The 22191-nt window shown below is 41.2% G+C and overlaps 2 protein-coding genes across 3 annotated transcripts in view; one reads left to right on the top strand and one right to left on the bottom strand.

The window, feature by feature from the left end:
* LOC147462068 (uncharacterized) overlaps positions 1-642 on the top strand; it is a 101432-nt gene extending 100790 nt beyond the window's left edge. The window contains exons 7-8 of the mRNA XM_086509517.1: positions 40-104; positions 200-642. Coding sequence (XP_086365643.1) covers positions 40-104; positions 200-494 — 360 coding nt within the window. The 3' untranslated portion in view covers positions 495-642. The remainder of the gene's footprint in view (positions 1-39; positions 105-199) is intronic.
* Positions 643-11599: 10957 nt separating this feature from the next.
* Positions 11600-22191, bottom strand: part of LOC147462067 (uncharacterized) — a 59114-nt gene continuing 48522 nt past the window's right edge. For both annotated transcript variants that reach the window (XM_086509515.1, XM_086509516.1), the window contains exon 9: positions 11600-12058. In XM_086509515.1, coding sequence (XP_086365641.1) covers positions 11831-12058 — 228 coding nt within the window. In that variant the 3' untranslated portion in view covers positions 11600-11830. The remainder of the gene's footprint in view (positions 12059-22191) is intronic.

The raw sequence follows: 22191 nt of genomic DNA, 5'->3' as shown, positions 1-22191 counted from the left end.
CATTGGTATATCACTCTAAGACTTGAAGCCTTAGCACAGATTCTTCACAGCAGGGCAGCTGTACCGGTTGGCATCCCGCATGACGCAATTGAAAAGCCAAACAGGTGAATCTGGTCTTGGATATCAAATGGAAAGGGTAATGTATGCTTCTGCCTGCTGATATGCTCAAATTTTTGTGGTGTGAACCCTCACGCGACAGGCATGGGACAGACGGTAAACAAAGTAAGCTGGACAGTGTGCCCAATAGGTTTACAAAGACAAAATTTGCTGAGCTTGGCTGCTTAATTGGTGTTGCTATGGTTCTTATGAATAGAGAATCCAGAATGAGCCTGTTAGGAGTCCATGGGTTTCCTTTTCGGATTCACCCACTTCATGGATCTCTTTATGGAGTATTGCAGGCTTCAAGCTTTATGTCTCTCATTGTATTTAGAGAATTAGTAAAGGAATGGGACTTGTTTTTAGGTGCAAGATCGACTTTTTCGTTAACTCAGTGACAATATCTTCTTAAGTTTGTTCACAATATTGCCCTTAAAACCTCTAATTTGCCAATGATCTAAGGGGACTCCACTCTCAGTGGCTTATTAACTTTAAGGATGTTGCCCTCGCGGTATCACTAAATCAAATGTGAGTAGTGTGACTATTATTGCGTATGATTTTATGCATTCTATAAATCTTCCTACTTTTGGATTTGGAACAAAGGGAAAAATTAAGCCCCTTCAAGAATTTGTCGGCGTAGAGGGGTTGGCATGTATATCTTACCCACTTACCTATGAGTTTAGGATATAGAAAGATAAACTTCACACATCTGTTGGGAAAATCTCTCCCCAAAATTTCGCATGGAAAATCTGAGCTAGTCTTTCGATGGTAGACCCTACTTAAGCTTGAAACAACTTTAGCCATTACAACTAAATATTTGAAGCACAAAAACATTGTTTCCAATGCAGGAATTATTGTCACAAGGCACCACAAAATACGGATTGTTGTCAAAGTATGGTGTCTTAGTTGCAAGCATCACGTAAATCATTGTGCTCAAGATCCAGCCTGTATATAAATCTCATTAGGCTACTCTGCCTGTTGCATTTGCACGCTTCACATAGATGTTCTCCAAGCATATCAAAATGTAGCAGCACAACAAATGTCTTACATTTTATGCAGTCAAAATAGAAAGACTAAGATCAGATGTTTGAAATATGTGCAGGGGGAATATTAGAGAAGCTCAAAAGAGACCTAAATTGTATTATGACAAGAAACATCGTGTTGTTGAGTATGAAACTGGTGATATGGTTTTCTTAAAGGTTATTCCTAAGAAGTCTCATTTGATTCTTGGAAAGGATAAAAGATTGTCTCCACGATTTGCTGGGCCATTTAAAATTTTGAAGCGTATTGGTTTATTAGCTTACAAGTTGGAATTGCCTTCTCATGTCAAAGTGCATCCTGTTTTCCATGTAAGTTTATTGAAGAAGTATGTGGCTAATCCTTCTCATGTTTTGCAGAAGAGATATGACCTTCGAGATGATGGGTCATTGAAAATAGAACCAGAGACGATTCTTGATCGTAGAGTTAGACAGCTTAGGAGTAGGACTCTTGTCTAACATAGCTTTTACAGTGACAAATGAGTGTTGCATTGCCTCTCTTTTTCTCAAGTGCATTGAGTTAATTATGACACAGCAAACCAAAGTCAATAGTTAAATTGCCTTTCTCTAGATGATGAAGAATAGATGTGTGGATGGTAAGTATGATTATCAAAACAATACTAGAGAGCATACATAGAAAAGGGCAACAAGCTTGCTTGATGTCATAGCATACCAAATCTCTTGCTTTAATTTAAGAAACTTGATGTGTGATGGTGAGGGATTCCAACATCCATACTTGACTTTAGCTTGCTTCTTTTGCCATGGTAGCTTTTTTCATTTTTAAATACAATGAGTTGGTTCCTTGCAAATGTGGTATGTAATTTTCTTGATAAAATCTTTAGCCTTTCGACTAGTATTTATAAAGTGAGTAGTCATGTCTTTCATTTTATTGTTTGCATAGGATGTCCCTTCTCAAGAGGTCACAATCAATAAATGATATGGTTTTCTATATGCATGTTGAATACGTTTTTGGTTTGGATAGTCTTCCTCCAAGAGCAATATTAACCAAAATTGCAAGAGTCTAGTATTACCCTTCATCATAAGGTGAAGAAACCTGATTTGAAGTCTAATACAAAATAGCAAGTGTGTCCTTATATTACAAAAAAAAATACGAGAATAGGGTACATTGGACCATAACTACGTGATTGAGAATCTCTATTGTTTGAATTGCTTTTATTCCTCATTAGCAGCGTACAAAACTACCATTCTGAGAAGCTACCTTATCTTGTGTACATTTTAGAGGAACAAACTTGAGACAAGCTACAATAACTCACCCACTTCTAGTGTAGCTGTGGGTGCGGGTTGTTTTGATCACAAAATAACATCTTAAGATAGGTTGAGAATATATCTACAATTGAAAGCAAATGAGTCCCTTCTACCATGCAACTCATGTCTCACTACATTTATTTGGTGTGCTTGAACTCTATCCGAATTCTTATGAGGCAATTCTTTGTCAAGTTGACAAATGAATTCAATTCATAATAGTTATCTTAGCATATGATTAGCCTTCCTTGACATGTTACACTAGCTAGAAGGAGCAAATATAGACTATCCAATGCTCGAAATAATATTTTTTTCCAAACACTTGGACATTTTAAGTGGGAAAGGTAAGAGACTCTTGCCAAAATTTAGAGGTGTTTAGGAAAAAAACACTAAAATTTTCCAAGAGTTATAGGGGTTTTCACCTTTAGAATTTATTTTTAAAGCTAAATTTCAAAATTTGAAGGTGGAATTACACTATACATAGGTCTTTTTTGAGCACCAAGACTATCTCAACGAGATCACCCATTAGTGCTCCGCACTGTGACCATAGTACAAGTACTGTTTTGCTCATATTCCACTTATACCTATCTTTATGATTCACAATAACTACTCTATTAATGTTTTGTATTTTCCACTATTTTTAAAAGATCGTATCATTTGAGCTAGAGAGGAGGAAAATTTCAAGGTTTTTCGCATTGTATTCAAGCACTTTTTTGTGTGCTTGCAAGGACTAGATCTCTTCCATGCTTCTCACGAGGTATTCGACTTCGTTTTGGATAAAAGATTAGGGACAAGCCCTATGCTGGCACATACAAAGAAATAATGTGTCGGAATATATTTTCCATGTCATTTATACTTTCAAGAGACACCCTCCAAATAATCTCAAGAGTGACGAGCAACATCATAAGATTCGAAATTCCATTCAAGAATTGGCAACAACTTTTTTTGTGGTGTTGTTTTATAGGTGCAATGTTACTACATTTAGCAACAACAAGAGAAAACTATCAATTGCTAAAGTAGAGGAGTGTATCTCATTTTAAGAATGATTTTGCTCGCTAGCACCCCCTCTCCATGTATCAAACATTATAACACAAAATGTGTGGTTTACATCCATGAGTAGTTAAAAGATAGAGTAAATACCTAAGCATACCAAATGCACTTGCCAGATCTTGCTTTAATTTAAGAAACTTGATGTGTAATTGTGAGGGATTCCGACACCTATACTTGCCTTATTTCGTTATGGTAGCTTTGTTATTTTTTGATACAATGAGTTGATTCCTTGCATATGTGGTATGTAATTTTCTTGATGAAATCTTTAGCCTTTATTACTAGTATCCATAAGGTTAGAAATTATGTCTTTCACTTTCTTGTTTGCAAAGGATGTCCCTTCTCTTGGTCACCATCAACTAATGACATGATCTACTATATACATATTGAGTATGTTTTGATTTGGATAGCCTAGCCTTCCTCCAAGAGAAATATTAATCAAAATTATAAGAGTTTTGTATTTTGATTACCCTTCATCATAAGGTGAATAAATCTAACATAAACCTAATGCAAAGTAGCAAGTGTGTCCTTGGGTGATTACCAATATTACATGAGAAAATACGCGAACACAGCACATTGAATGGATCATAGCTATGTTATTGAGAATCTTTGTTTTCTGAACTACTTTTATTTCTCATTAGTAGGTGCAAAATGATCATTCTTAGAAGCTACCTTACTTTTTGTGCATTCTAGAGGAAGAAACTTGAGATGAGCTCCAACAGCTCACCCACTCTCCGAATGTAGCTGATGTAGTGCGTTGTTCTACTCACCAAATACCATCTTAAGATAGGTTAAGAATTTATATCTACCATTGAAATTAAATGAGCCTCTTCTACCATGCGATTCTTGCTCACTACATTTTGCTTGTTGGGCTTGAGCTCATCTAGATTCTTATTATGCAATTCTTTGTCAAGATGACTAATGAATCCACTTCAGATAAAGTAACATTAGTATGATGATTAGACTCTATTCACATAATCTACTAGCAATAAGGAGAAAACAAAGATCATTTGAATGAGATCGCCCATTAGTGCTTTGCATTGTGACCATTGGAAAAGTACCTTTTCCTTAATATTCTACTTCCACCTATCTTTATGATTTTCAATAAATGTTGTATTCATTTTTTTGTATTTCTCATGATTTTTAAAGATCTTTTGTATCATTTGAACTAGAGAAGCAAAAAATTAGAATTTAAGGTTTATATGTGCTCTATTCAAGCACTTTTGCTTGTGCTTGCAAGAACTCTAGATTTTTTCTATTCTTCTTGCAAGGTATTTAACCTATTTTGGCTAAGAGGCTAGGGACAAGCCTTATATTGACACATACAAAGAAATAATTGTTTGAAGATATTTTTCATGTCATTCCTAGTTACAAGAGACACCCTTCAAATAATCTAGACAATCACAAACAACATGTTAAGACTCAAAAATCACATCTAATATGTTAGAGAATCTAATATTTACTTTACATTACGTGAAATTTTAACATATTAAAGGAGAGAATTTTCCTTGAGAGAGAATAAAAGAGGAGACTCCAGGTCATGATAGGTTGATTTCTTTACAGAATTACACATTAAAACACTAAAATTGTGTACATAACTTAAAGAGACTACCACAAATAAGATTGACAACTTGATGAGGACCGAATTTGCTTGGAGGTCTTCAAAGAGACTACCACAAATAAAATTGACAACTTGATGAGGACCAAATTTGCTTGGAGCCGGTCCACCCTTTAAAAGGTCTTTGTATTTCTCTCTCGAAGAGAGCTTTGATTAAAACACAACTTTCACTTGAGAGTGTGTGAATGAGGAAGCAAGAGAACAAAAATCCAACGATTCCTTGCTTTAATACACATATAAACTTGACACTAGTCTTCAAATGCAATGCATACCACTTGACCAATGAGAAGTGAACACTCAATGTGCAACTAATGCATGCTCAGACACTTTTCCACCTTGCTATGCATGAGAAAACTCACTTCCCTTCTCTAGGACTTGTCTTGGCAAGTGTACACACCACACACACTTACACTTGCTAACTTCATACACTCACGCTTGCTACCCCCCCCCCCCCTTCTTTCTTCTCTAGGGCTTGTCTTGGCAAGTGTACACACCACACTCACAAACACTAACTTCACATAAAGCAAGTTGGTGATACTTTGGATGTGGTCTAGCCAATCTTAGTAAGGAAGAAGGACTAGAGACAAATTTCTAAATGAGAAAGGATTGATCAAACCTTAATCTTTAGCTTCTCCCTTTCATCTATTTAAAACCATAACCTTACCCTTTAAATTAATTAGCTCGGTTGCAAGACCTTTGCACAAATCTTGAAGGCTTTATGAAGCTGGCCCGGACTACAACCTACCTGCTAAATTAGGATGGACTTTGGTAAAAAGTAAAACTCACCTTTGGGCTTTAAAACTTCACCTCCTATGCAAAAACTTAGCACAATGCTTTCGACGTGCCACCAAGGTACTCCCAGAACCTGCTAGGTTTAGGTCTGCTAAATTTAGATCTTTTGTGGCAAGTTTTAATTTTACCATAAGACTTCCCAAACTTCATACTTGGATCCTAAAGAGTTATTCTAATGACTTGAAATTACCACATCTACCTTCTAATTTTAGACTCCTCTAATCGATCTAGGTCATCTCCTTTGTCATGTATTTTTTATCAAGGCTTCTCAAGATATTTTTATCATTCCTTAATTTGTGCCTATGATTGAGATAACTAAATAGCAATTACCCTTGCTCTTTTATGGACTTTCCCTTTTGTCCCAAGCCTTTGATCGGGCTGGTCCATAAGCACTTAAGTAATTTCACTTGTTTTCATTTTATTTTTCCTAGACTTTAATGACCGATTTAAGATGGAAAATACTTTTAGAAGGTTAGAATCTAATTTTCATGACATTACCTCTCCCTTGAAATCATAGTCATCCTTGACCATGGGGTAGGAAAATTAATTGCTAGTTTTGTTGCTTTGGGTAGAGGATCCCCTTTTACCCACCGATATTCTTCCACAGTGGTGAATAACTCCATTTGGTGGTTAGAAGACTTGGTTGTCGTCGCAAGCATATCTTTACTTAACCCTAATAATCTTTCATAGTAGATTGGAAAGCTCTACTAGATGCTTGAGAGACTAAGGTGTTGCAAGCTTGATTTATGGTATGCATACACTTATGAACACTTAAAAGAAATCTTAGAGTCAAAACAAGACAAAATTCTTTATAAAACATACTTATTCATACGCAAGGACGTCCAACGAGTCACCAAAAATATTATGCTAAACTAGCGAAAATATATTTTGGCCATTTCAAATTCTTAAGCCTATCAATGAATCAACTTATAAGTTAAGCTTACCAATTACCTGGCTCATTCATAACGACTCTCATGTGAGCCTCTTGAAACCTTATAAGGGTGAGCCACCCAAAGAACCAATAATTGAAGAACCACCCAAATGAGAGTCAAGAAGAGATCATGAAACCAGAGAGCATCCCAGGACATGAAGACAAGGTTTAAGAAGTGGTAAGACTATCGGACGATATCTTGTCAAATTTAAGAATTCTTCCAGTTTGAAGATGTAAGGTGAATGCAAGACATCTAGCTAAAGGATAATGTAAAACTTCTAAATACTTACAATGATTGTTGTGAACGGTAGGAATTTTTTAAAATCTCTACTCCACGAGTAGGATGACATCTCCATCTCTCGATAACTCAAATACTCTCATCTAATATCATGTATTTGCCTCTTAGGAAAAGCATAATGAGATGTACTGGGAGGAAACATATGGCAACGTAGAGAGCTCTACCCTCCTCCACTCTAATTATGACCCACTCTCATCTCTCCGAATCATGTGGATGATAGGGTGTAACTCTTTCCTAATTAACACTGCTACTCCTCTTGATCCTTTGCTATTGTGCTCAATACGAGCCACCTGTCTTGATGCACTCTCCCATCTGTATCTAGTCACCCTCGAGAGTGTGTTCTTTGGGCTATGATGCATCTCTGAATAAAAATTGATCTCCCTCCCTGTGAAGGTGCTAAAGATCACTCATAAATTCTGACCTAGAATTTCAATATCTATTTATTATATGTGTACACTTGTTCTTAGGCAGTAATAATCCATAAGGTTTTTGGCTATATCCAAAGGGTTTTTTTTATTGGCATCAACCGTATATATATGGGCCTCATTTAGCCTACTTCTCCTTAGCTTTTCATTGGTCAACTTCACCTCTCAAGTTTTATTGGTGCAACACACTATTTTCATGTCCTAAAGATTCCTTGATGTAGAGTGTGACCGCCCATTGCGAACTCCTATAAAAGAGCCCTTATTTTCTTTTGTAATGTGCATAGTAATATAGTTCAAGTGTTATTTGCGAGCCATGTAATCCTTCTGTTGATCTTGGTTATCAATTGAGCAACTGTTGAGTGTTGATTTTGACTGATTAATTATGACATAATCATAGTTTAAACACTCAAGACACATAATTTAGGAAAAGTGACACTCTTCTACAAAGTAGGAAAAGGTGTTGCGGTATCCAATCGTAATGAGCCATCGTAATTCCATACCACAATCTTTAGGTTGGTAGTCCCATTAGTCTCGCACAATGCGTCTATCAAGTACTACCACTTTGTCTCCTCTATAGAAGGCAAGTTTCCTCATCTCTCTGGCAGCCATGATCTCGGGTATGCTTTCTTTCATATGTGCTAGTTGAGACATTGTACGCTCATCTCCCAAGAAAATCTGTGTTTGCTTTAGTGTAGGCCTCTTTTTGAGGAAATCCTTGCTCTCTTCAATGGTAGCGAATTGAATGATTATAGCATGTTCCTTGGATGTTCCCTCATCACCTCCTCCTTTCTTGCCCACTCTCCATACCCCAATGTGTTTTGGCTCCATGATTACCATACAAGTAGAGAAACCTTTCCTTTCTCCTCCCACATTGTTGGTGCCTCCTCTACTCTTCCTCAATTTTCATGTTGACAATAGAAGTGAGAGTGGGGGTTTGGTCTCCCGTGCCTTCTCCTCCTCCTCCACTTGGATAATGAGCACTTGCGCCTTAATGGTATTCAACTCTTCTGCTATGAATGGCTAAATCTCTTTTTCTTCCTGCTTGGTTGGGAATGCATGTCCTCCAACTCTTCTTTTAGTTTGTCGATTTCTTCATCTCGTGTCTCCACTTTGCTTTTGAGAGGCACACTACACCTCTAGCACCGTGATCTTTTCTAATAGGGCCCTATTGACGATGTCAAGAGCACTATTTGTCTCTTTCTTGTGTGCCAAAATGGCTTACTTGATTGCCTCCTCCACCTCATCAAGCAAGCAATTGTGTGCCAAAATGGCTTGATTGATTGCCTCCTCCACCTCATCCCTCGTCATCCTATCATCCTTTGACATCCTCTTGCTTGATTTCATGGGAGTGTTGGACTGAAATGACCTCCCCCTCTCATGCGTCAAGAGAAACATAACGAGAAGTAATTCAGAGAGCGGTCCTTGGCTAAGCAAGCCCCCTGCTTGAGGCAACGACTTAGCTTGCCCTAAAAGCAAGGCCAAAGCTTCAGCAGCCCCTCTTCTTTGGAAAGCTAGCATGCCCCTTGCTTGTTGTAAGCAGCCCTCTTTCTCAAAGATAAGCAAGGGATGTGCTCGAGCAAGCAAGGCCCCTGGTCGATATGAAATTACAATCACATGGCTATTGAACGTTGTGAAATCCCCATGTGTGTGTGTGTGTGTGTGTGTGTGTGTGTGTGTGTGTGTGTGTGTGTGTGTGTGTGTGTGTGAGAGAGAGAGAGAGAGAGAGAGAGAGAGAATTGGTCAAGCTTATGCTGATGACTCATTATTCATGCCTCGTAATAACAAGGATGATATGCGTGAGATTACGCAAGCTTTGGATACATTTGGGCTTGCCGCTGGCCTTAAGTCAACTTCAAAAAATTCAAACTACTACATCTTCATGCATATGACTGGCATCATCTTTTGTGGCCTGGAGAGATAATTGATTTGCATGTGATTGTCAGACACTTGGGGTATCCTATTGGGTGGAATCTACCCAGCAAGTGGATTGTGTTATGCAACGCCTACAGTTAAAATTTCACTATTGAAAACTGTCTGTTCGGCTCTGTATTGTCCAAAGCATAATGATAGCATATGTTCAGTTCTATTTGCCATTGTTACATTGGCCTCCTTGTCGCCTTGCATCGCTTATGTATGATATTTTGTCTCGTTTTTGGTGCACTGTTTCCTGAAAGAAAGGCCTTCATTTGTTATCTATGGAGAGATTTTTCACTTTGAAGCGCTTTGGGGGGCTTAATTTTTTGGATCTTCGCCGCCATGCTCTAGCGAGGAAGGCCCTATTGTTACCTACTCTTGCTCAGCAGTTTCAACCATGGACAATCATGATTACCTCACTGTGTGTCAGCATGTTATCACATCCACCTTCCGTCATTGGCAGACCTTCCTTTGGGAGATTGTGTTTGGTAAGATGGATGGTCATATTCCTTGTTGCTCGGTTACTTCTGCTTTACTAGTTGCTTGGAAAGCAGTGACAGCTCATCTTTCATGGCATTGCCGACAGCAACCAGATGGGAATTCTATATGCTTGGAAGCATTCACTGGAGTCGGGCATTCTCATTTTCTATGGTTGACTGTTCGCCATGTCAAGCATACTTTCTCTCTTGTCGAGGAATATGTACGGTGGATAATGTGGTTGACATGTGTGGGAATATGCTTCCTTTCTCTGGAGCGGCTAAACGCTTTGGTTTGGGTGTACATTATCGCCAAATTTGGAAAGAACTTCAACAAATGTTGGTTGCTTTCCTACCTGTTCCGTCGTTGGCAAATGGAAACCGTATGATAGATTGGACTTTATGGGAAACATCTTTTGATGCCATTTCTACCAGCAACATTTATGCCTCTTCTACATAATTCTTGGCTGGCTGATCATTGTAATGCGCTATGGTCGTTGCATAGATTTGATTTATGGTGGAGAAAGGCTCTTACTGCGATTTGGAAGAGCCATTTTCCTCTGAAAGAACGTTTGTTCAGATGTTCAGCTTGTGAAGAGACTGCTATGCACCTACTTTTGGATTGTCGCGTCACCAAGGCCTTCCTTGCCCCCATATCATCATGTATGCGCCTTCGATTTCCCTCGACAATTTTCCACAAATACTTTTGGGCTTTTGGCATCTTCTCGACTTCCCTTCAACGATTTGCAACCTTCTTCACTTGGGTCAGATTCTGGTCCTTATGGTCTTTGTGGTGCCAACGCAATCTTTGCATGTTCCATCAGCAAGAGGCGGATCTCTTTCCTTTTTTCAAGATATCACTTAGGCAATCCTTACATTTTGCCCTTGATGTTGGGGACATATCCCCCGATATCCTACAGCTATCCTTTGTTTGCTTCTAGCCGCAGGAACACTTTGGTGTTCTTTCCTTTTGTATCTATCTTTCCTGATGGGTTTTCCTCACTCTGAGGTCTCCCATTTGTAATAAATCAAATCAGATTTACGAAAAATGTGTGTGTGTGTGTGTGTGTGTGTGAGAGAGAGAGAGAGAGAGAGAGAGAGAGAGAGAGAGAAATGAAATGAAATGATATATTGACGTCTTCAAAAGGCCAAAATGACCTATGAGACCATCAAATACAAAGTGGTGAATCTAATACAATGTTTGAAGTACAAGTACAAAAAGTACCGAATGTAAAATGTGAAAAATGAAAAATGAAATGTGAAATGTAGAATAGGCCCTCAATGACACTCTGGGTGTCGTGCTAGAATGCCTCTGATCCTCTACTGGAGTCTCCGTCGATGGAGTGTGCTCCTGTGTCTCGGTCGTGGAAGAGGTGAGGTATTATGCAAAGGAATTTTGAAAATGGTAATCCAGCCTCAAAGAAAAAGAAAAAGATAGCAATGACTGGTCGGAGTGGGGAAAGGACTGGTTTGTGCATCTTTCCCTAAGTATTGCACCAAAATGAAAGAGCCTGGCAAAAATATCCTCGAATGAGATCGAGCAGAGAGGAAGCTACAGTAAAACTCCACTTTCAAAGAACATGTTAGCAGTACAAGAATTTCCTGGAGACCTCGGCCAACAAAGCCAACAAGAGAATCAGACAAAACATGGCAATTTGATCTGGATTGCAATGTGCTCGATTCTTTTATATGATACATAGTACAAAGAAATTTAGAATAAATTTGATATCAGGGAAAAAAATAACATATTATCAGGAGATGCCTGTTTCTTGTATGGAATCCAATGTACAAGATGCCAAAAAAGGAGAATTCTCATTGGCAAGAATGTTAATCCTTGGCACAAAGAACTTTCACAAAAGTGCCATTTCCACCCACAGACAGCCATACCAACAACAGACACAAGAAATTGCCTCTGCAAACACATCCAGCCATTTCAGCCTTGTTTTTTCTCTTTCGCAATTTTGAGAAGGTGAACTGGAACAACAGGGACCCTGTACCACCATTCCCTTGCTCTTCTAAAGATTCGCTCTGTGCTCTCTTTGCGTAGTTGCGTATGTCGTGTAAATGTTTCCAACAAGATCAAAAGCACCAAGAACTTGAATGGAATAACAAAGAGGCAGATCGCAATGAAAACGAGTACAGTAATCACTTGGTCGGTTACCTACACAACAAGAAGGAGATCAACAGTGTTATTCTGCGAAATGGTTAACTCCTATAACGAGCGAAACCCTTGTTTCAAAGCTTAAACTCAAAATAATGTATAACATATTCAAGACTTCGACTGTGATAGGCAAACTGGACATATTGCAGGAAAGGGTTATTCATCATTAGGGTTCCTGTTAATTTGGTAATGTAACTACACTTCACTACCTTTAGCCCTCAATTCCAAAAAGTTTCGCAATTAAGGTGTAAAACCGGCTTTTGCAAGTAGGAATCATCAGCTTAAGTTTCATACATACGAATTGGAAAATGCTTAAGCACCTCCATTAGTTTAGGAACATACCCAGCTTTAAAGTCATATCATGTGCAGCATTGACTAGATACCACGACATCCATCAATCCTCGATTGAGGGTGCTAAATAGGCATCAATATATGTGTAACACACACACATGCTCTTACAAAGGTCTTCATCATCTTCTAACAAGTTCACTACTTTTTTGCATAGCTTCAAACATACACGTAAGACTTTTTCATGGTGAGACCCTTCAGAAAAGAAAAGAATTGTGCTGCACAGAAAGAGAGAAAGAGGGTTACATAACGTCTCTTTAAGGCCAAAATTGTAACAAACTTGGACACTCCAAGTCAAGATTCTACCGCAACACGACGGGAATTCACTTCAAAACAGTTCATAGTTCACAATTGATTCGACACGGCCCGGCGGAGTTCCGAGCCTAGAGATATTGGCCCCAAAGACTGGCGCCCCTTTCGGTATCTCTTTTTGTATTAATCTGCAACTCAAAGTACAAGGGAGTGGGAGGATCTCACTCTCAGACTCTGCGTCCAGATGCTTTGAGAAGTGAGAGCCCAAACCACACTTATAAAGGTTTACAAGGGATGCCAAAAGCAGAGCCCCAAAAGCTGCCCATTAAAATAGGCTTACAAATAAAGCAAGGCTTTCAAAGGCTTCTAAAAATAAATCCATTTAACAAAAGGCCTTGTGTAGCATTTGCGTAGAAATAAGCTGACGCAAAAACTGCTTTTCCCTTGCGTAAGATTTCAGCCTTGCATCGCGTAGCCAAAAAGCAGCCCCATACTGCCGTGAACTGCGCCGCAAAACGCGGAGGGTCCGTACGGTAGTGCCACGTCAGCATTCAGCGCATTTTCCGGAAATCCTGCCATGTCAACAATGCTCAGACTTTTGCCTCCTTTTCCGGGACTATCCACGCCAAGGGAAGGGTGTTGTGTGTGTGTACAGGCTGCCACGTCATTAGTTTGTGACATACCCCCGTCTTGAGAGGGGGGGATATGTTCCCGTGATTGTTTTACCGGATCTTAGGAAGTCATTTGTGGTCCAATGTGACGCGCGTGGCAATAGCATTAGAGCAATGCTAATGCAAGATGGTTGGGTAGTAGCTTATGAGAGCAGAATTTTGCAAGGGCCAGAAAAGACTAAGCAAATCTATGAGAAAGAGCTACTGGCCGTCATTCATACGCTCTCTAGCTGGAAGCACTACCTATTAGGTGTTGATTTTGTTGTCCAGACAGATCATTAGACCTTGCGACACTTCTTGACACAATCAAAGCTATCCGAAAAGCATATGCCAGTTGCAAGATGGGCAACGTCATGAGCACTACCTCCTCAAAGACGGTTTTATGATGATGCATGGCAGACTTTATCTTACTAGGCCATCGCGACATAAGGTCATAGTAGAAAGTCATGTCCCACAGTATGCAGGGCATCGTGGAATTGATGCGACAGTGAAAGCGGTCGAGACATTCTTTTATTGGCCTACTTCGAGGAGAGATGTGGATGCCTTTGTGCGAGCATGCGTGATTTGACAAAAAGTCAAGTTTAATAGGCAAAAGGCACCAGGGTTATTACAGCCACTGCCGATTCCGGATAAGCCATGGAAAAGCATTGCTATGGAATTTAACTTTGATCTTTCAAGAACGCCGACAGGGAATAATGGTATTTGGACCATTATTTGCAGGTTCAGCAAGGAGGCCCATTTTATTCCTATCAAAAAGAAGATAAACTCTGATCAAATGGCACGGTTGTTCATGTACAATGTGTTTTAAGTACCATGGTATGCCACAATCGATTGTCAGTGATCGTGATCCTCGCATGACGAGTTTGTTTTGGAGAGGATTGTTTGAGAACATGAGCACTACGCTCAAGTTCTTATCTTCGTTTCATCCACAAACTGATGGACAGTCAAAGAGGCTAATTCTATTGTCTTGGATCTGCTGAAATGTTATGTGTCACATAATAAGGGCAAGTGGGAACAATATTTGCCTATGCTTGAGTATGCGTACAACAATACGGTGCATTCGTCCCCACAGGCAAGGCACCATCATGCAAATGTCAAGATCTTTATGGCAGATCAATATGTTGAAAACATGGATCAAATGTATAAGAAAATCAAAGTCGGCTTAGAGAAGACTCATGCAAAGCAGAAAAGGGTTGTTGATCGTCACCGTCGTGAATTACTGTTTTCACCCGGTGATTGGGTACTTTTACGGTTGAAAAGGCAAGGTTAAAGAAGATGAAGGGCAAGGAAAGGTTATTTCCGCCGAAGCTCAGCATGTGTTACTATGGGCCTTTTCAAGTGCTTGATAAGATCAACGATGTTGCTTATAGGCTGAGATTGCCTGACACTTGCCTGACACTTGGAAGATTCATAACGCGTTTCACGTGAGTCTTCTAAGACCCTTTGTGAGTGATGTGCCAGAAGATATGCCACAAGAAGATCAGCCAGAAGTCGATGAACTTGATGAGATCTTGGCTGTAACAAACTTGGACACCCCAAATCAAGATTCTATCACGACACAACAAAGATTCACTTTAAAACGGTTCACAAAAGACGACACGGCTCGGCGTAGTTCCGTGCCCAGAGGTATTGACCCCAAAGACTTGCACCCCTTTCGGTATTTCATTTTATATTAATATGTGTGCAAACTACAAGGGAGTCTCTAGGATCTCATACTCAGACTCTGCGTCCAGATACTCTGAATAATGAGGCCCAAGAGACCTATTTATTGTTACAAGGGTTGCCCAAAAGCAAAGCCCCAAAATCTCAAACTCAAAAGCAACTGTAGTCCAAAAGCTGTCAAAAATCAGCTAGCGTAATTTACGGGCGTCCAGACGTACACTGCTTCGTCAGCATGTCAACGGAAATAGCGGAAATCCGTATGGCCTGCCTCGTCAACCTGTCAGCGCGTTTTGCGGCGCGATTTCCGGGCATGCTGCCGCGTCAGCCTGTCGACACATTTTCAGGGGCCAGCCACGTCATCAGTTTGTGACATACCCCCCTCTTGAAAGAATTGTAATTGCCCTCGATTACGCCTGCAAAACAGACAGAGGCCATAAACTATCTTAGTAGACATTGACTGTTAGTACCGACGCACTAGACACGACACATCTAGCACATGTAACAATCGACAGTCACAGGACAACACATCACAAATCACATCCAAACTCATTCCAAATCTCAGACCATGATTAATCGGCAACGTACTTAGTAATCTCATCTAGATCCAATCGGGACGTCACAGATGCTCGATTAACTATCCATATTGCAATCATGTCTATAGAGATTTATGAGACTGAAATGCTACAGTCATTTCGTCTTTCGATTCCTGCACTCAAACAAGCCAAGTACAAATCAATCAGTATCATTTTCATTTTCAGGAATGCCAATTCATAAAGTCATCAACAGAATATTGTCAACCCAGCAGTATCCCTGAAACCCAAAGGGACATCAGTGACTCTATATCAAAAATCGGGGTAATCTGTTGACAAAGGAGCGGAGCAACTCCCCTCTTGTGCAAGCCCGCTGCACTAGATTCACCCGTGCCGAAATCGGGGTTCTATCGAAGTAGACTATGCTTAACCGAATGCTTCAAGGTAAAGTTCCAAAATTTGAGCAGTATCTGCTAGGTCCTCCTCCTCCGTCCACTTCACATCCAATGCAGGATAGTTCTTGAATTTAACCAAGAACCGCCTAATCACTTTATCTTTAATCTTTCTATCCTTGTGTGCCAATATTTGTTCTGGAACGAGTATCTCCTCGCTTTCCTCCTGTCACAAACTGATGACATGGTTGCCCAGTACATACACAAGCAATAGACCCCCGGGAAAATGCGGTTAAGTGCTGACGTGGCTGGTTGACTGCAGAGAAAAAACTGCCATACTGCTGACGTGGCAATTCCATACGATTGCTGACGTGGTAGCCTGCAAATCGCGGCGGATTTTACGGCAACAGGGAAAAGCAGCACATTTTTTGGTCTTTTGCTTTTTCTACGCAATTGAGAGAGAGAGACAAGCTCTTTGCTTTATTGCTTTTGGCTCAAGAGAGAGCTGGTGAGGGAGAGAGATTGTGAAAAGCAGGAAGCCTTTGCTTTATTTGAGCTTTTGATTTTCAGCTTTTGGGCTCTGCTTCTAGCATCCCTTTGTAAAACCTTTAATAAGCGGGTAGGCCTCTCACAACTCAGAGCATCTGGACGCAGAGTCTGAGTGTGAGCGTCTGCCCGCACTCTTGTACTTTGAACACAGATTAATACAAAAAGAAATACTGAAAGGGGCGCTAGTCTTTGGGGCCAATATCTCTAGGCACGGAACCCCGCCGGGCCAGTATCGAATCAATTGTGAACTGTTTTGAAGTGTTTATTTGTGTTGTCGCGGTAGATTCTCGACTTGGAGTGTCCAAGTCTGTTATAGTGGTATCAGAGCATGGCCGATTTCTCTTCTATGAGAAATTCGATCCCTATTTTTTTTCCGCGGCACTTATAGCTTCAGGCAAAGATCAGTAGACCCCCTCTCCATCCAGAGATGCGGGAAGGGATCACAACGAAGATTCACGCGAGGAGTATGGCCCGCCTCGGCCTACTCAGGTGGAGCGTCACGAGATGGAGCGTCGACAATTGATCGGCGATGCAACAAACATGAGCAAGACTTCTTTCGAGGAGGTGCACTTGCAGTGGCAGAAGACCACAAAACCACCCCGAAAACCCGCTCTCAAGAAACCTCCTACTCCCAGGAAGTATACAGAGAAAGAATTAGAAGAGGTGGTTGATGCACGAATTGCTCAACTTTTTGACACGCAAAACAAAGCTAAAAAGCACGACAAAAAGCAAAAGAAAGGCACTAACTTCCCAGTTATTTGGGTCGTCAGTCTATTTTTGAAAAGGCAAAGAAACAGAAGAAGCGTGTTAGATTTAAAGGAGTACCCAGTTCTTCTTCTTCTTCTTACAGTTCTTCTAGCTCATCTGACTCGAGCGAAGAAGACAGAAAAGGCAAAAAGCGAAGCAAAAAGCAATGCTTCGGAAAGGGCAAGAAATAGGCAAAGAAGTCTGATTGACAGTTCTACAGAGGACTCGTCTACAGACAGTTCGGACTCTGATGTCAGCAACTTTTATGCAAAGAAGAAGAATTTTTATAAAGCCAACCAGTATGACTTTCTAGAAGACAAAAGCAAGAAAGTCCGAGAGTTTACGGAAGGTGGACAATCAATTAAATTTGACACGTTTTCTGGTTATAGAGATGCTTCGAAGGCTTTGTCTTTAGTACAGCAGTTTGACATCGCTTTCGCGAGAGGGCATTACTCAGAGCACTCTAAGATTTGGAGAGATGCCTCTTACTTTAAGGGGAATGCTCAAACTTGGTGGTCCAAGCTTCTATTAAACAAGAATGCGCCAGTTAAATGGTTGAAATTCAAGAGGCTTTTTATTTCTTCTTGGCTAACTCGAGAGTATGAACACGATATACGAACTGCTTGGAACCATCTTCGGATGACCAAGAAGAATACAGTGGACGCCTATTGCGAGAGATTCTGGAGCTCTTTTCTACCCGCCTCTTCATTTAAGAAGATCTCGTTCAAGAAACAGATTGAGCGGTTTACCTTGGGTCTTCCTACAGAGATCCGAGATCACTGCTTGGAACAACAGTCAACTTCCATTCACGAGTTGATGAGTCATGCAAAACGGCGTTTTGCCATTCACTCTCGCAGTTTGACCTACCCCACCGATGAGATCATGACACAAAGAGCCGAACAGACTTCGACAAATGAAAGTAGAAAGAGGAAGAGCGACCCAGAAAAGAAGGATGCACGACCCAAACTCATTCCTCAACAGAGAGCTCGCTACATCAAGGAAGGGAAGTGCTTTGGATGCGGGGAAACTGGACATATCTCCACAAAGTGCCCTAAAAAAGCACAGAAAGAACAGAATGACAAGGACGACGAGAGGTCTGAGAGATCGAGAGTAGCTAAGGAACGTGGAAGAAAAGGCAAGATGCAAATAGGACTGGTTCCAGATTGCTTAGGTACCGATCCCAGCACATTCGACGAGAGTATAGAATTTTGTCGAGCTTGGGGCAAAGTGAAAGACCAAGAAGCCCTCATCTTCTTTGATGGAGGAGCCAAGGCCAACTTCATTTCACCGGAATTGGCGGCGTGGCTCGAGATCACTCTCGATCGGATGGGACCACTTGCAGAGGTAGTTCTAGCGGCACCCGGCAGGGACGTAGCCATTACACCTATCATTGGCAAACTTCGGTTGCATTGTCAGGGGTATTTGGGGCATGAGGACTTTTATATAATTCCTTTGGAAGGTTGTGATGTTGTAACAGACTTGGACACTCCAAGTCAAGGATCAACCGCGACAGCACAAAATAACCACTTCAAACAATTCACAAATCACAATAGATTTGCACTGGCCCGACGGAGTTCCGTGCCTAGAGATATTGGCCCCAAAGACTGGCGCCCCTTTCGGTAATTCTTTTTATATTAATCAGTTCAAAGTACAAGGGAGTGACTCGGGGTTCACTCTCAGACTCTGCGTCCAGATGCTCTGAGGAGTGAAGGCCCAAGCCACTTATTTAAAGGTTTACAAGGGATGCCCAAAAGCAGAGCCCCAAAAAGCTTAAAAATCAAAAGCATCTGCTCTCTCTCTCTTAGAGAGTCTAATTGAAAACAAAAAGCAATTTCTCTCTCTTTCTCATTGCGTGGATGCTAAAAAGCAAGCTGCCGTAAAACCCGCCGCAAAACGCGCCGCAAATCACGAGCTGCTGCCACGTGGCACCCTGGCAGATTTTAGGGTTTGCTGAAATTAGGGTTTCAGCCAGAAATTAGGGTTTCCTGCAAATTAGGGTTTTTGGCAGATTTTAGGGTTTGCAGGAATTTTAGGGTTTCAGCCAGAAATAAGGGTTGCTGCTGTCCGCCACGTCATCACTTTGAGACATACCCCCCTCTTGAAAGCATTGTAATCGACCACGATTACGCCTGCAAAACCGACAAAAGCCATAAACCGTCTTAGCAAACACTGACTGTTAGTACCTACGTACTAGGAACACACATCTAGCACATGTACCAAATCGACAGTCACATCACAAGACATCACAGGACATCACATGCCATTTAACATTCATTCGGATCTTAGAGCATGATTTATCGGCAATGTAGTTAGCAATCACATCTAGGTCCAATCGGGACCTCATCGATGTCTGATTGACTAACCCCTATTGCAACCATGTCTATTCAAGATCAAGTAGACCAAAATGCTGCAGTCATTTCGTCTATCAGTTCCTGCACTCAAAAGAAGTGAAGAAACAAATCAGTATCATTATCAGGCATTTCATAAAGTCATACAGCAGAATACTGTCAGCTCTCAGTATCCCTGAAGCTCAAAGAGACATCAGTGACTCTAGTATCTAAATCAAGGCATCTCTTGACAAAGGAGCAGAGTGACTCCCCTCTTGTGCATCCCACTGCACCAGATCTCCGGCCAAGCTGAAATTCTGCGTTCCATTTGGAGTAGACTATGCTAAACCAAAATTATCGAGGTAAAGTTTCACAATCTGAGGAGTATCTGCTAGGTCCTCCTCCTCCATCCACTTCGCATCTAGTGCAGGATAATTCTTGAACTTAACCAAGAACCGCCTTCTTACTTTACCTTTATTCTTCGTATCCTTATGTGCCAAAATTTGTTCAAGAACAAGGATCTCCTCGTTTTCTTCCACTTCGGGTTGCTCATCAAGCTCCCCATCATCAGGCACATCACCTTAAAAGGTTTCAAGAGACTCACATGGAATGCATTGTGAATCCTCCAAGTATCTGGCAGTTTCAATCGGAAGGAGACATCACTTATCTTTTCAGTCATCTGGAAAGGTCTGTGGTATCTCATACTAAGCTTTGGAAAAAGCCTCTCCTTTCCCTTTTTTGTTCGTAGGCGTGTCTTCTCAAAACGTAAGAGCACCCAATCATCCTCCTTCAATTTCATGTCGTCACGATGGCGATCCGTTGCCTTTTTCTGTCGTTCTTGAGACTTCTGCAAAGTCTCGCGAACCTTGGCAAAAGCCGTATCCAAATCTCGCGTATATTCATCCGCTTCAAAGATCTTGTCTTTCGTGCTCAGGAAGGGTAGAACCTTCGCAGCACCTTCAACAATCTCAAATGGCGCCTTCTCCGTCGAAGAGTGTATCGTGTTATTGTAGGCAAATTCCACCAAAGGTAAGTATCTTTCCCATTGAGTCTTCTGATCTGAGATATAAGACTTCAATAAATCTAGAACCACTGAATTGGCAATCTCGGATTGCCCGTCAGTCTACGGGTGGAACGATGACGAGAACTGCAACCGCGTGCCAATGTTCTCCCAAATTGCCTTCCAAAACAAACTCGTAAATCTGGGGTCTCTGTCGGAGACTATCGTCTCAGGCATGCCATGTAATCTGAAGATCTGGGCCACAAACAGGGCCACAAACAGTCTCGCCAAGTGATCCGGCCTGACTGTTTTCTTCACTGGAATGAAATGAGCCTGTTTGCTAAATCTGTCAATAACAGTCCAGATACCATCATGACCACTCTATGTCCTCGGGAGATCAAAAATGAAATCCATCGCAATACTTTCCCAGGGGTGGGTGGGTATGGGTAAAGGCTGTAACAATCCCTATGCCTTATGCCTGTCAAACTTGACCTTCTGTCATACTAAGCAACTGCGCACAAACTCTTCCACATCCTTTTTGAGTCTCAGCCAAAAGAAGTATCTCTCTATCCCCTTCATGGTGGTAGCAATGCCGCGTGACCCGTAAAAGGTGGACAGTGGCATTCACTCATAACCTTTTCTCTCAACGGCTGTGTAACGCACAACATAGTCTTTTTCATCAAGTAGCCTTCCCGAAGGGAGTATCCAGCTACTGTCTCCCCATCCCGTATCCGTGTGAAAATATCTGCAAAGTCTGTATCTATGGCATACTGATCGACCATATCCTCGAAGCTCCTATGATGTATCACGGAAATAGCCAGAACCAACGGCTTTCGAGACAAAGCATTGCCACCACATTCTTCTGTCCCTGCACATGGACAATCTGGAAGTGAAACTGTGACAAGATGTTTGCCCACCGCATCTGCTTTTCCAAAAGCGGCTTCTGTGACAAGAAGTAGCGCAAACTCTGATGGTCTGTAAAGACAGTAAAATCCGCTCCGAGTAGGTAGTGCCGCCACTGAATAAGAGCATGGATAACCGCCAAAAGCTCTTTCTCATATATCTGTGTTGTCATCTCCGTCCTAGAGAACAATCGGCTCTCGTAAGCAATGACATGGCCTTCTTGCATCAAGACCGCACCCAGACTATGACTACAAGCATCACAATATACTTCAAATGACTTCTGCAAGTCTGGCAAAGTCAAAATTGGTCCCGTAGTCAATTTCTCTTTCAAGGTCCGAAAGGCAGTCACCTTTGTGGATCCCCACGAGAAAGGGACTCCTTTCTGTGTCAAGATATGCAAAGGGGAAGCAACCTCTGCAAACTTTCGTATGAACCACCTGTAGTACGAACACAGTCCCAAGAAGCTTCTAACTTCATGGACATTCCTCAAATCGGGCCAATGGATAGTCTCTATCTTGGCCGGGTCCATTTGCACTCCAGCTGCTGAGACAATGTGTCCCAAAAAGTGTATCTTTGGTAGGAAAAATTCACTTTTCTTTGCATTAATCACTAACTTGTGATCTCGTAATGCCTGAAAGACCTGAAGCTGATGATCTCTGTGTTCTGCCTCATTCTTGGAGAAAACAATGATGTCGTCAAAGAAAGTGCCAACAAATAGTCTGTACTCTCGGAAAATCCTACCCATCATCCCG

The sequence above is a fragment of the Adiantum capillus-veneris genome, chromosome 3 (genome assembly GCF_014529385.1).
Source record: "Adiantum capillus-veneris isolate H3 chromosome 3, ASM1452938v2, whole genome shotgun sequence".
In the NCBI taxonomy this organism is placed as follows: domain Eukaryota; kingdom Viridiplantae; phylum Streptophyta; class Polypodiopsida; order Polypodiales; family Pteridaceae; genus Adiantum; species Adiantum capillus-veneris.
The sequence above is the reverse complement of the archived record's forward strand: the minus strand, read 5'-3'. Positions and strand labels throughout refer to the sequence as shown.